At 34.8% G+C, this 19,968-nt stretch overlaps 1 protein-coding gene across 3 annotated transcripts in view; it reads right to left on the reverse strand.

Moving 5' to 3' along the window:
* SENP6 (SUMO specific peptidase 6) overlaps positions 1-19,968 on the reverse strand; it is an 86,083-nt gene that overhangs the window by 27,659 nt on the left and 38,456 nt on the right. For 2 of the 3 annotated variants that reach the window (XM_054194105.1, XM_054194102.1), the window contains 7 exons: positions 17,744-17,764; positions 12,255-12,325; positions 10,559-10,704; positions 6,071-6,473; positions 4,953-5,185; positions 2,197-2,367; positions 1,210-1,252 (listed from right to left, as the gene is read on the reverse strand). In XM_054194105.1, coding sequence (XP_054050080.1) covers positions 1,210-1,252; positions 2,197-2,367; positions 4,953-5,185; positions 6,071-6,473; positions 10,559-10,704; positions 12,255-12,325; positions 17,744-17,764 — 1,088 coding nt within the window. The remainder of the gene's footprint in view (positions 1-1,209; positions 1,253-2,196; positions 2,368-4,952; positions 5,186-6,070; positions 6,474-10,558; positions 10,705-12,254; positions 12,326-17,743; positions 17,765-19,968) is intronic. The other variant, XM_054194104.1, reaches the window with a different exon arrangement.

Raw genomic sequence — 19,968 nt, forward strand, 5'->3', positions numbered from 1 at the left:
TTTATTTCAAGACTCTTACTTGTATTAAAACAAATCATCCTATGATTATAAAGTTAATAGAAATGGAGCTGGGAATACACCCATATTCCTCCAGATGCAAAACTCAAAAAAAAAATTAAAGTGCTAAATGTTCCAATAAACACAGCATTTAGTGAGTTGCCATTTTTATGCTAATGAGGGATCAAGTCCCACGGAAATAAATTCACCATGCAGTTGTTTTGCCTAAAAATTGATATACGTTTTCTACAAATTTTACTAAACTTTGTAGTGTTGTTTGGTTAGTTTTTTTTAATTTATTTAATGCATGAAAACTGGTAGTTTCTATGCATCTATATTTTAGATGCAGCAAACGTAAATACTTGACTGAGCAAAGGCTACGCTTATCTTTACAGGTTGTGAGACACCATTTTGCATATAATAGTGACAAAATATAATAGTCCTGTTTTACAAATAACAAAAGGCAAAATTCAATAGGACTGCATCTTCACGGAAACTTAAGATTATCAAATGGAGGCAAAGCTTCTTTTCAGGCTGAAAGCAAAACCCTACAAAGGGTTTTCTACCTCCAAAAGAAAACAAAGGAAACAGAGCAATAGTTGTAAGCTCACCATTTCCCAAACTATGTCACTGTATTTCTTTCATTAACATGAAATATACAACTTAGAGACTAGAGAAGAAAAAATTTTCACGGGAGATACAGACAGGAAAGGTCTAAGACACCTGTGTGGTTTTTACTCTCTACTTACGCATCTGAAATAAAAGAACTAATAAAGTGTTAAAGGTATCATGTTTTACAGGAGGTTATTCTTCCCTTTTGTTTTTGCTAATCATTTTTAAAACAACCTTTGCTGACCATCACCAGAATATCTACAACTTTTCAGCTAGGATGAAGTGTAAGAACTAATGACCCAGTTGCACGCACAACACAAATTGCTAACTCCTGCTATCTGTGAATTTTCTTTCTGTCAGTAGAACGCAGAGAGAATGCCAAATCATTTTGTTTCTTATTCACCAGGCAGTTCAGGTTGAATTTATACTCTCAATTTTTTTCTTTTCTCTTATCTGACTACAGGCACCCAGTATAATTAATTACATACATAACAAAACCAGAGAAAACGTTTCATTATGATTCACTTGTTAATTCCTTTGACAAAGTTACTTCATTCAAAAATATATTGAGTACTAACATAAAATGAAAGATGTACTCACCTTCTTGACTTTCTAGGCGTATTTTGATATAATCCAGGCAAAACTGTGGAAGACAACATAATAATAATATTTCACATCTTCTCTAAACCAAAATTAACTTAATGGCTTTTAACTGTTAGTAAACATAATTTAATTGACTAAGTAACTGTCAATTACTTAGTAATGATTGTAACATATTTTAATTGACTTAATGAAAACTTTAAAATAAAAAATGTATTTTTTTTTTAAAAAACCAAAGTGTATATTTTGGTACAACTCAAGAAAGCAAGTATATTCTTTACTATTCAGGGTCTCTTTCGCTCATATTGACTATTGAAACTTAAGATCTCTCAAGTACTCAATTTTCAAAAAGGTTCAAAATACTGTGAAAAATACCAAAAATTACAGGGAGAAAAAACCCGCATCTTCTAAGGAGAATGCCATCTATCAGTATTTAAGCAAATCACACAATAGGGATTCGCAGAGAGGCGTTACTTGTTCTTTCCACCTCTTTCCTATTTGGTGAAGAGCTTAGCGGTTACTCCTGCAAGAAGTATGCTGCATGCTGCATACAACTAACATGCAATGTCTCCTTGAACATCTCCATGTAGCTTAGAAGGTTAACAAAAAAAGGTATTGTTTTATAGAAGCAAGATTATTCACCTGCAGACATGCTGCTTCTTCCCACCTATCAATATCAATTTTTTGGTAATTACTGCCTTCAATTTTCTTAGCAAATGCACGCCAATCCATAAGCCCTCCCCCAACAAAGTAAACACGTTTTCAAGGGTTTTGTAGGCATGATGTTTCTATTAAACATCAAAACTAGATGGTATGCATTAGGAAGCACATAATAGTATTTTGGGTTTCTTTGGGAACCACAGCCTCTGAAATTGGAGACAAACTTACTGTTCCAGACAAAGGCAAAATATTATGTTGATCAAGTATGAAAATAACAACATCCATCAAAAACTGAAAGGAAATTTGTCAAATAACAAGTTTACTTACAATGACAGGTTCCACTACCATTCTTCGTAGTGTTCCTATTCGTATACTTCGACAGTTCAGAATGACACTTTCACAGGAATTTTGATAATTTAGAGGTACAGCCTCAGTTACAATCTCTTGAGAAATAACTTTACGGCGTTTTATTGGAGTGTTAGACACAATGTTCCCAAACTGAAAAGTAATTTTCAAGGTTTCAGAATGTCTCACTAAGATTTATTGCTAAAACAAGCTTATTAAAAACTAGTGACTAAATTTTCAGGTACTTTTCTGTTTGTCAACAGGATTACTTACTATAGCAGCCACCTTAACCATATCCAGACGGTAGAAATTTCCTAAGGGACTTTTTTGGAACACCTGACAATGTAAATATTGCTAGATTCAAGAAAAGAAATGTAAACCAAAACTTGTAGACTTTTTTTTAACATTTCCAAATCACATATAATGCTTATAAAATTGCCAAAACCAATTCAGTTTTTGTCATTTTGAAACAACATTCAGCCCAGCAAAACAAAGTTATTTTTAATATATTTTATTTGTTTATTTATATAAAAACACTAATTACTAATGCTGTAAGAGTACCACAAAATTGGTGGTTTTATTTTTTCTTTCAGTTTTTTTTTTTAGTCCGAGCTTTTCGTGACTGAAAACACTGAGTAATTACTGTAGTACAGTACATCAACCACATTATCAGGAGTAGAATCTTCAAGAAATATAAATAAATAAGCCCAATCAAAATTCCTTAAAGCAACTTTATAAAACTATTAAGATTTTTTTAGGATAGATTCCAGGGTCAGAAGACTAAATACTGAAAGAAGGCCACGTGGAGTTTGGCTCCAGTTCAGAAACGTCTCTAGCTGCTGACTGAAGCTGTAATCTCAGTTAAGCCCCCTGTTTACCAACAGAACAATCTTACCAAAAACAATTAAACCAAAAGCAAGCTGGCTGATAGCCATCAAGATTAATATATTTATTTGTTGTGTTCCTTATAATGCTATACTTTGTTGACAGATTTTCTGTACACTAGTCTTTTGTTTGTTATTTATATTGTTTCATAAAGTCCATTAATAAACATTCTTTTGGGTTACAAAATACAACTAAATTCCCACAGAAAAACATTTTAAGGGATTCAGTATTTCTATTAAGCCTAAATCTCAACATTTCAAGCCCCTAATTACTAGCCTATCTTGGCCATAATTCAAAACATACTTTTCAATGCTTCATTTAAATACAGTGGAGAAAGCAGAGATTCTAAATCCCTGTAATTAAAGTATTCTGCTATAGCTCCTGTTGAAGACAGTTTTTCATTTTTGTCTGTTGGACTAGCTAAATATTAAAAGCTCAAAACTCAAATCACAGACAAACAGTAAAACAGTAAACATTAAAGTGGTGCTATATTCAAATAGCCTCTTCAGTAAAGAATTAATTAATATTTTGAGAGAAAAAACAAATGTACAAAGCTTCTTAAAGCTTCTTCTATCATATCTGACAAAAACACCCTGACATCTGCAATTCTTGGAAGTTTCCTTGAATCAACGCAAAGTTTGTGTTAAATTTCACCAGGGGAAAAAAAAAAAAAAAAAAAAAAATCTGTTTCCCTTGTTTTCAAAACCAAGCTCTTTTCTACTTTTGTCTAAAATATGCGGTTAATTTCCAATGGTACAACTTGGTTCTTAAAGACTAGTGAACAGGAATATATGGATATACAAAGGAAAACATTTGGGAGAGTTTCAGAAGTCTTAGACACCAGTGCCTTCACAATGCAACGCTTTCAATTAATCCAGCACATAACACCAGAATAGCTGAAAATCAAAAGTATTTATCATTCAAGCTTTTAGCCCCTCAGTTTTGTTGTTGGCTAGAGGTTCACAGCTTTGTATTGACAATGATGACTAATTATACACCACGTTATAAACACCCATAATTTAATCAATTACAGCACTAGAATATTGGCTTCTGAATCTCAAAATAGCATGAAGGTTTTGGCATCATTACTCTAGCGTTTTAACTCAGACAACAAAGGGTTTGAGACTGCAGGTGGAAATCTGATACTCTCATTGAACCAAACCCACAATAGTAAAACTGGACAAGTGACCCAAGAGTGGTTTTAATCAGCACTATTAATTTAACACCAGTTGTCACAGGGAATTCATTCTTCTTAATGGCTCACTACTGAGGTAGTTAAGTTTTTAACATACCGTGAAAGCTGTTCCCTTTGACAGCACTTAAGGAGTTTGCTCATGGTGCATTTTTTGTCTTTTGTTTATCCAATTTTTGCAGTGGTACTCAATTAAAAAAAAAAAGCCCCACCATGAAATCCTTAAAATAAGTGCTATTAATTGGGACAGTTGTCAAAGTATTTTAATTTTACAGGCCCACTATTGTTCCCAGTGTCTCTTTTTATGTTTAACTTCATACGTCCAAAGTCTTCCCACGCAACAACTGGTACTGACATTCTTCTGCAAACGAAGTAGGCCCTTGAGTTTCAGAGAGATACCCCGCCCAGTCTCAAAGAGTATACATTCAACACAGAAGCATCTACATTAAAAGTGTAATTCAAATCATGATGAACGCTTGTAAAAATGTAATGAACACATTTTCTTATGTTTCCAGTACTATGTAAGCAGATACTACTCAACGAGTTGCTAAATAAGAAAAGCAATCAAATATAGTCAACTTCTGACAATGCAAAACAAGCCGTTACATTTTCCATTTATGATTTGATTTTTGTTTTCTTTAAACAAAGCGTTAAATAGTACCTGATCTTTCATTCTTGCTTTTCTTGGTAGTGTGACTGCAATTTCTGTATCTGTTGTTATACTACCTATTCTCTGTTCTATTCCACAACTGTTTTCCTTTAATGCTGCTTCCACCTTTCCTGTAGAAGGAGCTGGGGAGGAGCGGGCTGAATCTGCAGGACGAGGTGAAATGCTTTCCATTCTCCTAGTGCTGCCACTATCCTCCTCATCATCATCATCACTAGACAAAACAACTAAACAGAAAATATTAAATTCTCAACCACTACATTTTTCTGTAACAGAAATGTCTTTTCAAGCAACAGCTTTAAAATAATTTATGTAATTGTCCTGCAGTGCCAAGAAAGTCCACATTTATCATTATATTATGCTTTTATTAACGTTTATTTGGAATCTGCTCGCAGGTGCTCTCTCCCTCATTTTTTTATTTCTCACAACTAACTGCACATGAAATGGGTATCATTAACCCGCCTCTAGATACAGAAGTGAAGCCATACATTTCTTGTATGTACATTCCTTCAATCAAGAACTGACAGTGAATAATGTAACTTAAAAAAAACTGACAAGAAATTATGACCGACATTGTTCACATCTGCAAGACAACATGGTCTAGTAAACTAAGCATGGAACTAGAAGCATAACTTCCCAAATTTCAGTTCTTTCCTGCTTATAAATTGAGTTTATGCAGAGAAAGCACAACAATTAACATTTTTCAAATTATGAAATGCAATTAAATGCATAGCTCAAAAGGAAAGAGGGAAAAATATAAAATAAAAAAAAAATAATCAAAGACTGTCTTTCCCTTTGGGACAATGAATGATGGAATTCTGCCCAAGAATGTTTTTTCTTAAAATGATAAAGTGTAAGCCTTTAAAAAAAAAAAAAGGGGGGGGGGGGGAACCAAAAAATAATGACATAATGTTTGTTTTCCCCAGTCTTCATCTTTCTCAGGGAGTAACTCAGTATATGAAAAGGAAATTATAAAAAGGTCTGGCCCTCCTCCCCAAGAACACATCCACAAAAACATTCCATGCAAAATCAGAAATGTAAACCTTCAGTTTCTTCAGTATACGCTATTTTGGGTTTCCAGTTTATGGCTATATTCATAAAAAGGTACTTACTTGGATCATTTAGTTCTGATGGTCTTGTACTCCTCTGTCTTAAGCTTCCTGTAATTTTAGGACTTTTTGTCCCAGTTATAAGACCAACTTTTCCATTCTGTCGTAACATAGAATGTCCTACAACTTCATTACTCAGTAGAATATCTGTTGGACCTTTCCCAACAGCAGAACTATAAAACTTCTTTGTGTTGAACCCTGTACCCGAAGATTTTTGTCCTGTTGAATTCTGATGTATTGAAGAACGTGATAAAGGCCCCACAGATTCACTTAATGCCACAGTTTGTCTGGAGACTCTTTGCAAATCCTTTAGAGAAGCACTTTCACAATGTCGGCATTTGGTCTGATTTTCGTTTGCCTGCCCACAATTTGGACAATCAGTAGAATAATCAATTTGTTCCAAAAGCTAGAGGGGAAACAAATACACACAAAATCAGTAACTGCGTAAGTACAAAGATATCATTTCCAAATCTCACATTTAATTTCCATTCAGAATGAAGGTAGACAACACTATATTAGCAACTACAGTAAACAGAGAAAGCAAACATTAAAATACAGTTTGATTTTTTTCATTTAAGAAAATGAAAAATGTTCTAATAGGAACAAATGCCATTTCTGTCAATTTTTAAAAAGGGATTAATATTGGACAATTCAGATCTTCCTTCTTGCCTTTCTTCTTTCCATACATAAAAGGTTGCACACCATTCAGATATACATATCCATCAGCAAGAAGGTCCAGATACATTGTTTCCGTAAAAATAGTTTCATTGGACAAAAATAAAGTAATCTAAGGATCCACAGAGCAATGGTAAAGAGGACTAGAAGCAAGCTCCTAGGTCATGAAGTACATTTGTTCTCCCAGGATATTTTCTAACAGCCTGGCAAAGCATGTAGAAAAATCACTCCTTAAAAAAAAAGACAAAAAATTAAGAAAATAGAGAGAAAACAAAAAAAAAAGGGAAAAGAAAAGAAAAGAAAAGTAAATACATTGCTCCAGAGCCCAGTATCTCAGAAAAGGACTTGAGGAAAAGGAGTTCTCTAAACTTTCAAGAGGAAAGCAGGGGCTACAAGGGAAAATGTATCCTATCACTGCAAAGACAAAGATGTGTTTTGTTTCTCTCACATGTACTAGGCCCCACTTAATTACGTATCACAAGTGCACAACCTGGACTTCTAAGTCTAAGGGATTCAATACTAACATAAGCTACTGAATGTGTACTGAGTTGAATACAAGACACCTCTAGAACAGAAATGTTTGTTATTGTCTCCTGGAGTATTGAGCTCAAATCACATAACCATTGTACTGTGAACTACTGAAGATACTAAATACCTACATCCCACCAAAAACTTTTTGAACCTATTTTCAAACCAAAACATAGCTATAACCGTTTGCACCCTCCACATCCCCAGCCATGAACGTTTTTCCAATAAAGAAGACTTTCTCAGGTGTTGAATCTTCAATCATTTTTTAAAATAAATGTAAAGACAAAAGCCATACACAGAGAATATATTATTTTTACAAAATTTCTGCAATTTAACAAAGTTACACATATCACAGTGAAACCAATGCAAAAAAACCCCAGTGTATAAAATGTATCAGACCTCTAAAAGCCAAGTGGTGGGATACGATGGTAAGTGACATGAAAACCATTGTTGTGCCTCAGTGTTCAGTTACAGGATACAGTTTTTACAAAGATACTACTAATCACATTGAAAAAATTTCAATTAGACATTAAAATACTCAACAGAAGCTACCAATCATACCTGAAGGATCTTAAGTATAGAATAACCGCACCCCTCTACTTCAACCACACCAAAAACTTAAAACTAACTTCCTTTCCATGGTTTGAGAACCTGCATCTTGATGGTAGAGGTAGCAGTGTTTAATTAAGAGGGGCACACTCTTCTCTTTTTTAGACCCTATTTTAAGATAAATGACTACTTAAGTAGATGAGTTCTACCTAAATGTGTCTGCCTTCTATGTTTTATAATACAGTATTTTTTTAAACCTTGAAATCTGCAAAATAGAAGTACTAAATGTACTATACAAATACTCTGCCCTATCTCTAATAAATGATTCAGAATCCAAAGCTTTTGTTATTTTTCAGCTTTTTTTTTTTTTTTTTAGGAAGCACATATGAAGCAGAAAATCCTCCTTCCTTTAAAATTATGTACATTTTTAACAACTGGAAAGTGCAACCTATTATAGTCTGGTAAGATGAAAACCATTTGCACTTTGCCTGACAAGCAGCTGGTTATGTTTGTAATTCCTCTGGCACAAAACTACTACCAACACTTTTGAATTGTTCAGACGTTCCACAAACCTCTGATCGATCATCTGCACACTTCAGCAACTCACGGCTCATGAAAATGCATATGGTTCATGACAAATGCATAAATCATTGTGTTAAATCCCTATGCTGCAATAAAGGATAAAACTCTTAAGCCATTTAAAAAAAAGAAAATAAAACCAAGAGTTGTGCTAGTGAACCCAGTTGCAGCAAAACCTGTTCTATATCCAGGAAGTGTATCCACAAACTGTACAGTCTTATAGGATCATAACTATCCTGTGGGACTGGAGTAAAGGTTTATCTAGCCCTGTGCTGTATTTTCAACAGTGGCCAGTGGTAGTGTTGGGAGCACAGGGAATAGAGTAAGGACAATTACTTGATGTAATCACCAATGTAGACATTTCCTGAATCAGTGGTTGAATTTAACTCAACCTGTTTAATGATGATGTAGCCTCACAAATTTTGAAATCTTGTAATGATTGTGTGAAAAATATGCAGGTTTCACCTTTTTTAAGCTAACTGCTTGACACATATCACAGGCACTCAGCTCTTGTGTCTGAGAAAAAGTACGTGGTTTCCATTCATGGCTGTTGATGTTCTCAACTTTAGAGATCTCCAAGATACGCATGGGAACAAGTACCAGACGTAATTATTAAATCCTGTTTACAAGTCCAATCTGTCTGATGGCTTTGGAAATGAAATCATGCCCCTGGAACAACATAATCGAGTCTGCGCTTTTTTATCGGGGAGACAGAGAACACCTTGTTTTAGCAATGAGGTCAGCTACACGCAATCTGGCTCAAGGACACCAAGCTACTGCTATTTCTACATGCAGCTCCAGCCCTCACTTTCCACATATTTACAATGGGGGAAGTAGTTCTTGCTTCTACAGGTACACTGAGCTAGGAGTTACTGCAAATGGCCAACACAGATCACAGTCCAGCCACAAATGATGAGCCCCTCTCCTTCCTCTCATGCTAATTCACATCATTTGTAAGGAAAAAACTATGTGTTAAAAGATGACACTTGTTAGATCTTCAGACTGAAAATTGTTTTATCAAGGCAGCGACAAGATTCCGTTTATTTTTAACTTGTTTTCTTCAACGACCATTTCAATCTAGAAGACTGTTTTCTGCTCTTGTCCCTTACCTGACAGGACATAAGCAATGAATATTTTACTTTTTTAAACAAACATAAACAAAATTATCAATGTAATGATTAAAACAAAATCCATAGAACTGCAATGACTTTTGTTTTGTTTTCAACTGTTTTGCTACTTCATTACTTAGATTTATGGATTGTATCTATATAGGTATCATATGTAGATCAAAAACTCATCTATTAAAATTTCCAAGTAACATCATAGTAATTAACTAACTATAGAATGGAAATGAGTAAGATTAGCACCAAGTGTTCCATCCTAGCAAAGAAATACAGTCTGACTTCCTTTCTAATACACAGGAGCAAAAATAAACTGATTACATGTAATAATGACACATCTAGTTGTTATGTTGGTTTTTTTTTTTAAATTAAGAACTTCTTACAGGAAGTTTTGCTTTGATAGTCATACAGTGGGCATTATGAATCTTCCACAGTAACTTGGGAAGATGATAAGAAATACAGAAGGGCTCACAGGAATTTCCAAAATACCTTAAATACGATATTCAGAAAAGTTCCAGTCAAAACATCCTGGTCGGCTGTATCTAGACCAGAGAATGCCATTGGGATACCTGCACTATTTTCACTGAGAAAGAGAGCAACCGAGTAAGAAGGACTTGCATCTCTGCAGTACCTCTGTCTTTATTGTTATAATGAATACATAAAATCATGATACTTAAAAAAAAAAAATCCTGTCAAAGAGTAAGATATTGTTCATCTATTTCATAGACAGCAAACCAAAATTATCAGTTTCTGGTTTCTCGACCAGCCACTCAATTTAAACACAGGTTCTTTTGCTTTCTACTACAGCATCTATTTGTTCAAATAAAAAAATAAATATTTCATAGCTAGTATAAATATTAACACTTACATATCTCTATGATTATAGCTTTTTAAAAAAAATGTCATTATCTAAATCTTTCTCCCAACTCTAAGGATTTTTAAAACATCAACTTATTTTACAACTGAATGCTCGTTTTTAAAATATGCATCAACTTTTAAAGTTAAACAGAAGTTTACGTATCTTTAAAATCTAACCCACCTTTAACTGGCTTAAGCATTTTTTTGTAGCAGAAGATAGAGTCAAGTCAGATTGATATGAATTGCAGTGACGTTTCTGTTGCACTTTTCTCTTAATTTCCGATTCTGATTCTGATTCTGACTCTTCTGTGTTTTCCATTATACTATCTAGGAGGGGAAAAATGCAAAAATGTTAACAAGAAATGTCTGCTCATATGCTGTTAAAATTATTTCTTCACATACATGAACGCCTTTTTTAACACGCAACAAACTACACTGCTTCAAGTGTCTCATTATTTGTTGTATGAGTAAGAAAAAAAATCCACAAAGTAACTTTGAAAATTTTGCTTTATTAATACTATTTAAGTGTCTCTTGGTGGCAATAGGTAGCTTAATATCTTTGAAGGAGGCTTGGGACTTGAAAATCGATACTAACTTCACTACAACTAGAATGGAGCGACTGCTACGGAAAGTAGGAGGGGATCTGCTAGATTATGATGATGGTAATTATCACTAAAGAACTGTTGGTGAATGCATTTAGAATCATCGGAAATGTTCTGTGTAATTAGGATTTATTCCTTCAAAACAAGACTCAGCAGTGCAGTGAACTATACTGTCATATCCTGTTTTATACCAGGGCACTCATTTAAATACTGGAATAGTATAGCAAAAAAGAAATCCATAATCTACTTAAACTAACAACATACAGAGTGAGATTTTCTTTTAAGCGCAGTATGTTTTACAAGAGTGCCTTAATTCAGTTTAATGTAAAAGTGCTATTTACACTCCCTAGCCTAATTGCAGTCTCCATACTGGAACTTTTTTAAGTTCGGTCGTTGTTTTTCTTTTTCCAACAGATATGAGCACTTTTTCAATATACATACTGATAGTCTCACAAACATCCTAGTATTAGAAGACACCTCGAAACTGAAGAATGACTTGTTTTCAAAAAAGAAACAATAATAAGTGGGTTTTTTTCTAAGTTAACTTACTTTTCTGTAGAATTGATGAAGTTCTACTTACATTAACCTTAAAAAGGCACAGCAGAACAGCTGGCCAGTGTCAATGCCTAAGCAGCTGCATAACAGGTTTACAGACTGTATCTGTACTGACAAAGCTCAACCAAACACAGTGTTTCCTCTTTTCCAGTTTCAGAATTTCCCTACCTCATAGCATATCGTATTTTCTCTCTTGCATCTCCATCAATGGCCCCTAATCAATACTGTAAGAGCATATTTCATTTGAGCTACAGGGCAGTGCTGACGCTGACTCTTCTCCTCACTACCTCAGTGCCTGAATGTACTTCATAACAAATGTTATTTACCGTGTTATATTTTGCACATACTAACAGTACTACAGAAGTTCCTTGCCAATAATTCAAGAACAAGCTGGGGGCCTGGGCTTGGACTAGATGATCTCCTGAGATCTCATGCAACTCCAACAGTTCTACGATTCTAAGTTTTTCCAATTTCAGTTGAAAATAACTGAAGCGCAATTTAAAATTAATTCTGACATGACCGAACAGGTTGCAGAAATCTGCCAAAAAGGGCAAAATCCTCCCTTCATGCACAAACTTGTTTAAACTTAGAATAACAGGATATAAAGATAGAAATAGATATACTAAAGGTTACACAGAGTTTGGCAACACACCCACCCAAAGCAGGTATTCAAAAAAATTATTCTGCTTAAAAGAAATGAGAACTCTAAACGTAACTTACCCACACCTTGAGACCGTGGTAACCTAATGTGGTCTGCTTCTACTTTCTGAAGTTGAGGGGGATATTCTTTTCTGGAAAATAAATTAGATATACGGTTATTCTTTTGACAGACATCATTGTAATTTAGCCAAAATTATACATGAAAAAAATAAACCTGAAACGTATCTGAAAGCTATGAATAAATAACTTCTCCTATTACATGCTATTTCTACACTTAAAAAAAAAAAAAAGCATTACCAGAATGCTAAGAGCACCTACCATAAAGGTCTTAGAAGTGTTTCTGATCTAAACCCCTTTGATAGTAACCAATAGTTCAGGAGTCTCTCACTTTCAGACCCAAGTCTTCAAAGACTGAAGCCTGCATCTCCTCTCCCCTCTCATGAAGTACAAGATAGATACTTTTAAAATCCAAATTTTATTTATTTTTTTAATATTAAAGTAGATTCCACAAGTTCCACAACTTAAAAAACAGGAAGAGAAGATGCAAAACAGAGGAAAGGGATCTAATGTCAAAAATTGCCATGGCCAAAAAAATAAAAAGAACAAGACAGGAGAAGACATAGTTCCCATATACTTGTTTTAAAAATATAATACTATAGACAAATTAGTGGATAATAAAACTTCTGTTGGTATAGTTTGCATAATATACATATCACATTTTTTGTGCAAATAAATGCAATATAAAACATTCTAGTAGGATTTTTTGAGTCTCCTGAAAGACATTTTCAGTTTACACACAAGCATGTCAAATCATGCTACTCCCAAATTAAGATTCCTGAAGCTCACAGCATCTCAGTTACTGTTTGTGGCAGTTCTCTTTCTCAGCTATCTTACTCTGCTCTGCAGCTGCAGATTACTGTTCCTGTTATAACAGATGGCACACACCTGAAACACAGGAGGCCTTGCCAACCACTTCAGCAGAAACCGGTTTTATTGGCAAGTTAAGCCAGTGCACTGGGCTGCAAATGGGTCACATACATCCCATACTGCTACCTCTGATTACAAGGACATTAATCAACAGCAAGGAGGCAAAGAAAACAGCTGTAGGCAGTAACATCTCAAACTAACAGCTAAATTTTGAGAACCCACCTGGCAAAAACCTGTCTTTGGCTGAAGCTGACTTCAGCACTAGCCATAAGATTTTATTTCTTTCAGCACAGCATTTCCTAATGCATCACATTAGAAAACCTTGGAATTTTCTGCATTTCTAGGTAATATTTCTCAGGGTTGTACCATATTTTATTATTAACTAACGCCTTTGGAACAAGATTAATCTACAATGCCCTTTGGGATACCTCTTACCTAAATAAAAACATGTTTTATTGTGTTGAGTGGCTGCAGTGTGAATGAAAACTCGGGCAGGAAGGATTGAGAAACAAGCATGGCTGGATTGCAACACAGAATGTAGAGACGCCACAGTACTTTATGGTGACTGCTCACAAACACCTCACAGCCAACAAATTAAGTAGTTTATTTGTTACTGATTGTGTCAAACATCAAACATGTTTCTGAAACAATCCTACTCCTCCAAGAAGTTCTTTTTACTGCCTGCACGCATAAAAACTGAACCAAACTCAGAAACTCAACATGAATATTTATTCATAAATGAAGTGTATGATTTTTTTTTTGATCATTTTCTTTAAAAATTCAAATGACAAGGGATTGCTTTAAAGGCAGAATTGGTAGAATTATAAGGCAGAGCCTAAACTAATCACTACCTAATGAGAAGCTGTTACTGTCAAACCCAATGACAATGATATTCTAAAGGGTAGAAAACACCTGTAACACCACTATAGGAGATTTGAAAAACATAAACTTTGTAGTAAGGATGCGCGAGCTGTTGTTTGACATGTTATGATTATCTTCCAGTAGTCTTTCAAAACAGTAAGTCTTGTTTTGAACATAACTGTTAGAAAAATTATTGTCTGTAAAATGTTTTAAATATACAACATTTAATTGATATTTAAGAGAAACAATACTGAAACTATTTGACATTTAATTACAAACAATGAAAACAATATGGTAGATTTCAAATACTAAAATTTCTTTTAGAAATTAGCTGACAATTCAAAGTCTCTGGACATTTGTATGTTATGATTTTACTTCTAAAAATCATACAGCTTTGCATTACATTTTTAACACGCAACATTTATTTATCTTTTTAAGATGATAAATTCCTCACTGATCATATATTGCTAAATAATTTTCTGACAATAAATTGGAATACAGTAGAATTATTTACCCTTGTCTGAATTTTGCTATCAGCATAGACTTGTATTGATACTTATTAAATGGCCGAGCACTTGCAAGAATACACAAGGGCTAGCATAAAATGAGTATCTTTCTTCTCCCACAATAGAAGACTTTTACTTGTATGCTCACAATGAACCAGTAACACCCAAACCTAAGTTATGAAAAACAACTCTAAGTCAACTTAGGCTTCCTAACACAATTTAACTTGATTAGCAATTCAAGGTCAGGTTTGAAGTTGCTTTGAGTTAGAAACAAAAGTGGAGACTATTTTAAACACTACTTAATTTCATCTGAAAAAAATGCTTTCTTGGAGACAGTAACAGCCACCAAAACAAGCGGACGGCAACTTGAGGTGCCTCCTACTAATTTCCTTTCCTGAAAAGCCCACACACAAATAAAAAGGCAGAGCCCACCACCACAAAGTTTTTACAGATGAAAAAGTGAAGGCTCCCCCCTCACCATGATGTTCGCTGGCATTTGAACAGCTGCAGATCCATTGAGACCTTCTCCAGTAAAGTACTTAGTACACTGAGCAGTTTAATTGTGTGTTGGTGCAGAAACAGAATGGAAACTATAGTTGTTTTTTTTAAAATCAAACAATAGACCTATCTTTAAAAGGACTTCTTGGAAAAGAAAAGAATTCTTGTAAGAGATTAAAAAACATACAGCACTTCAAAACAAATGCCTTCTTGCTGTTAAATCCTAACTTAAACTAATAGTCTCACGTTTCAAAAGGAATAAATGAGGGATCAAATAGCTAAACCGACCAAGATGCGAGACTATCTACATACTGTATTTAACAGAAAAAAATAAGAAATACAATATTGATTCCTGTTCCTACCATCCTAGCAAATATTAAAAATGCACAAATTTTTTTTTCCCTGTTAGGATTCCTAAAATATTTATGAGATTCAGATTTTGTTTGAAGAACAGGGCTCTATGCTCGGCGATTAAATCATTTTAGGCAACTCATTTATCCCATCCATTATAAGCAGTTTTGATTTTAATAACTTTAAGTACAAGGGAGGTAGACCAGTATTTCATAAAAGCAACCTCAAGAAGTAGTAAAGCATCAAACAGCAAAACATTAATTACAATATCAAGAAAGATCAGGCGTTTCCTGCAACAAAAATGACAAAAATACTGAGGTAGTCTGGACTGTGGAGAGTCTTGAACTTTTAACACATCTTAACAGCTAAATGGTACAGCATTCTTAACAAAACATGTTTTGCCCAGACAGAATGGTGTCACTGATTTAGTATTTTCAGCACACATTCAAGATTACTGACATATTCCTTTGCTGATGGAATTGGACCTTAGTAGCTTCACCTTGGGCTGGTAGACAGACCTGTGTGACACCCTTCAGCCAAAGTGAAGTTTTAACATTAGAATTTCTTCTCTAGAAAAAAAAAAAAGGGGGGGGGCACAGGTGGGGGACACAGGGACAACAATCTACGCCAGAAAGGAATAAACCTAAAGAAGCATCTGGATCTGGGAATTTTGGATACAGTGCTGTCTTAGATAAGAGCTTTCAAAACTACCTCCGATCTGTTCTGAGCCACATCAAAAATACCATCTATGTGCAAGGCTGCACCAACTCCTAACTTTGTTGAGGCGCAGGCTCACGCCAGAGCTGAGTTTAGCGCGCAGTCTGGCTCTTTGGGAGGCTGCCTTATTCAGCCTTCTCTCACTCTGTATAGTAGTATTTGGAGGTATGCCACCACAGGCAGGCTACTGGTTTCTACATCATTACACAAAACCAGAGTAAAGCATGGTTAAGACAGGAAGCACCAAGCTGCTGAGGTGAGATTTACCTTCAGTGTGTCTTATAGGAAAAGCAGAGTACAAAAGTCAAGGGCTGAAAGAGAGAAGTTGCAGGACAGGGAGTTGGGGTTTTAGTATGCAGGTCAGTAGCCCTATTTCACCTAGAAAGTCAGGAGCTGCAGCTGCACTTATCATGATGGTTAATGACTGAAACTAAATTTAGCAGCTCCTGCCTACATCGTCTTCCCCTGCTAGGACAGCAACAAAAAGCAGGGAAGGAAAAAAGAACGTATCCAGTAGTACTTGTTTAAGAAGCAGCAGGTGTCCCCCAGGGAAAATTAAGATCACCAGCATGCAATTCAATCCTAGTATTCTATGACACACAATGACAAATTAAAAACATTAATAGCTGAATGGTGAACTAATAACATAAATGCAGCACAAAGAAAAACAGGGAAAAATACATGAACTCAAAGCCTAGGTAGCAGGAGGATGATCAAATCCCTTCTTAGAGGGCCAAAACTAACTGGCAAGTATCTCTTTGAGATTTCTTTTAAGAAATAGCAAAAAAGCAGTAAAACAGAAAGGCTTGGTTTTACTACTGAATTTGAAATAAACCTAGAAAATCCTGAATTCACAAAGAACAGATCTAGACTAGATTTCTGTTTTATTTATATCATTATTGGTTAAACATTATATACACTGTTTAAACAACCCAACCTGATATCAAGCATATAATGCCAAAAAACACCTACATAGACAGGACTGTTACCAAGAAAAACAGAATTAATTCATTACTATCAAGAAAACCTTTCCACTAACATATAAATTTAAGTTACATAGGAAGAAAAAGCAAATGTATGGTATTTCACATTGCTAACAAAATATTAACAGCAGTAAAACAGTGGAAAATGAGTGAGAAATGAGCCTGAAATGAGCAATGAAAAACCAGCATGCCTGGTTTTGCTACACATTTCCTGTTAATTGCTTTAACATATACACTTCATGAACAGAATGTACACAGTAATGCAATAAAAACCTTAATGCTATTCAAACCATGCTCAGATGACATGAAAAGCTGTTGAACACCCTACTAAGATACGCTTCAGAACCATTCTATTACAGAAAGTTTGTGGCTCTATGAAGAGAATTAGCAGTGAATTCTTAAATTCCAGAGAAAGTCAGAATTTATCTATTTAACATTGGATATTTAGAGAAGACATATTTCCAGTGGAAATGTACCCAAAGTTCACATTAACATGCATTATCTAGAGATGGACATAAAGGTCTTTTTTTGGTAAAAGGGAGTAAGTGAACCATAAAAAAAGAAATAAAAACAACTAATGCCCCTCACACATGAGAATATATGATTGACTGGATCGAACATTCTTTAACTAGCACTGATAAAGCACTCATTCAGGTAGTTTTCTTAATGCTCATTGCCATGCTCATTTCATCAACAGTAAGCTTACCTTTCCTTTCGGTCCAGATTGCTTAAAATATGAAAAAAGAAAAAAAAACATAAGATGCAAAGCCCCACACGTGTTGCACATCACTAAATTCAAGTTATTAAATATAAACTGGAACTGTTTCATTGTCTCTTGCACTCACTGGACTAGTTTTCAAATGAGCATTATTATTTTTCACAGCATTTTTGTAACAGTAATTATAAACACACAAACAAATGCTACTTGACAGACAGCAATGGTCAGTGGCCTAAATACTACATTGTCTTGCCTCTTTTTCAATGTATAAAATTTGCTAATTCTGAACTCAACCCAGTTGTCTCACTTAATTCACTGCAATGTAGAACCGGACATGACAGAATCCTAATAGGTGAATTAAGATAAAGCCCCATTTCCAATCCCCGATTGCCATACGAAAGGAGATAAAACCAATTTACATAACAACTTCTTTCCAACTCTTCAAAAAATATTTAAGTGCTTAAATTGAGGGGGAAAACAATTCAGAAAGCACTACTTAAATATTTAGGAGACCACGTGCAATCAACTACTGGATAGAGAAGGATAAACAGAAGCAACCAGCCTCCTCCTCAGGTTTTTGCTAAGAAGAATCTCCAATTCACGAATTAGGGCCACTAGTTTCAGAAGTGTCTCCTTTAACATCAGTGAATGTAGTTGGTGCTCACAACTCGGGTCCTTTGCATATACCAAGAGTGATATAAAAATAGATCTTACTAAGCACAGCACAAAGACAACTGTAAAACAGTATCGTTATCTCTCCTGCTTTTTCAAAACTCGCCATATGGAATGCTGTAAGCTTTTAATCTACGTGGCTGTTCCTCCCAAATATCAAAAGCCTAACAAACTTCTGTAATATATGCATTACACTAAACCAGAACAAACTGGTTTGTGTTTTACTTCTGTCAAATTAAACAGAGTAATAATATTACAGAGTAATAAAACTCATTCTCCTTTCCTTTTTACAAACAGAACACTCACAAGAATAGAGCATACTCTCTAACTGTTACCCAGAAGAACAGCAGGATTGAAAGCAAACCAGGTAAAAAGGTAATCATGATAATCCTACAAAGCCCAGTACGAAAACATATTCAATCTCCACAGCGCTGTGGGTTCTTGGAAGAGAGTAAAAGGATTTCAAAACTGAACATGACCACTGCAACTTAGGCTGGGGTGGAGGTAATCAGCCAATGCTGCATGGAAGTGGGGAAAAATTGCTTCCAACTGGACCTAGCTTTAATAAACACTGGTTTTGTGCAGGTCACATCTGAATTTATAAATGCAGTCAGATCTAAACCACGTCTTGCATGGAGCCATATCCAGTATCTTTGTATCCTTGGCACAGTTAATACATAACTTGCATTAACTGTTTACAGGTGCTACAGAGGGTCACACTATTGAGAATTGTAAATTTTAATGCTAAGGAAACTTAAAGGCAGGAAAAAAAATTCCAGAATGCCTAATACTGTACACTGTCATTACATTAGATGCCTTGCTTGTTTTAAAAATCAAAGAATCATTTAGGTTGGAAAAGACCTTTAAGATCATTGAGTCTGACCATAAATGTAACACTGCCAAGCCCACTAAATCCCATATTAATACAACGCACTTAAAGAATTATCACTTTTACATCTCAGAAAGATTAAGAAATGAGAATCCTGGACAGACCCAGGAATTATAGCGAGCAGTGTCCATATGAATTGCTTCATGCAGCTCATGCATTAATATTTGTTAGACATGCTGTACATACATGCTATTCCAATGCCAAGTCTTGGAGAACAGTCAGTCAATAGCGTAAGATAGAACCACGTGTCCATTAAATGAAGCAAAATAGTCTGAACCAACTACAACACTAGGCTACACTGTATCTGAAAATCTGTTTTATCAGAAGTGAACAAATTTTAAGTTCATCCCCAGATTTCACTGGAAAAAACACAAATAATATTTATCAAAATATTATTTTGAAATGCCCAATTTTGTTGTATTGGAAGCTTATATTTGAAATAAGAGTGAAACAGATACTCAGCCAGATCTTAAATTAACATGCATGTGCAAAAAAAGTTGAAGATGAGAAATACAGTACAAATCACAAGCTCCAAATTCAACTTGAAAAAGATTACAGCCAAGTTTCATAATTAGCTTGCCCCATGTGACACTGTCCCCACTCAAAGAACCTAGTATAAATAACGAAATCTGTAACGTCAGTGCCCGAGACT

This window comes from Rissa tridactyla, chromosome 3, assembly GCF_028500815.1.
Source record: "Rissa tridactyla isolate bRisTri1 chromosome 3, bRisTri1.patW.cur.20221130, whole genome shotgun sequence".
Taxonomy (NCBI): Eukaryota; Metazoa; Chordata; class Aves; order Charadriiformes; family Laridae; genus Rissa; species Rissa tridactyla.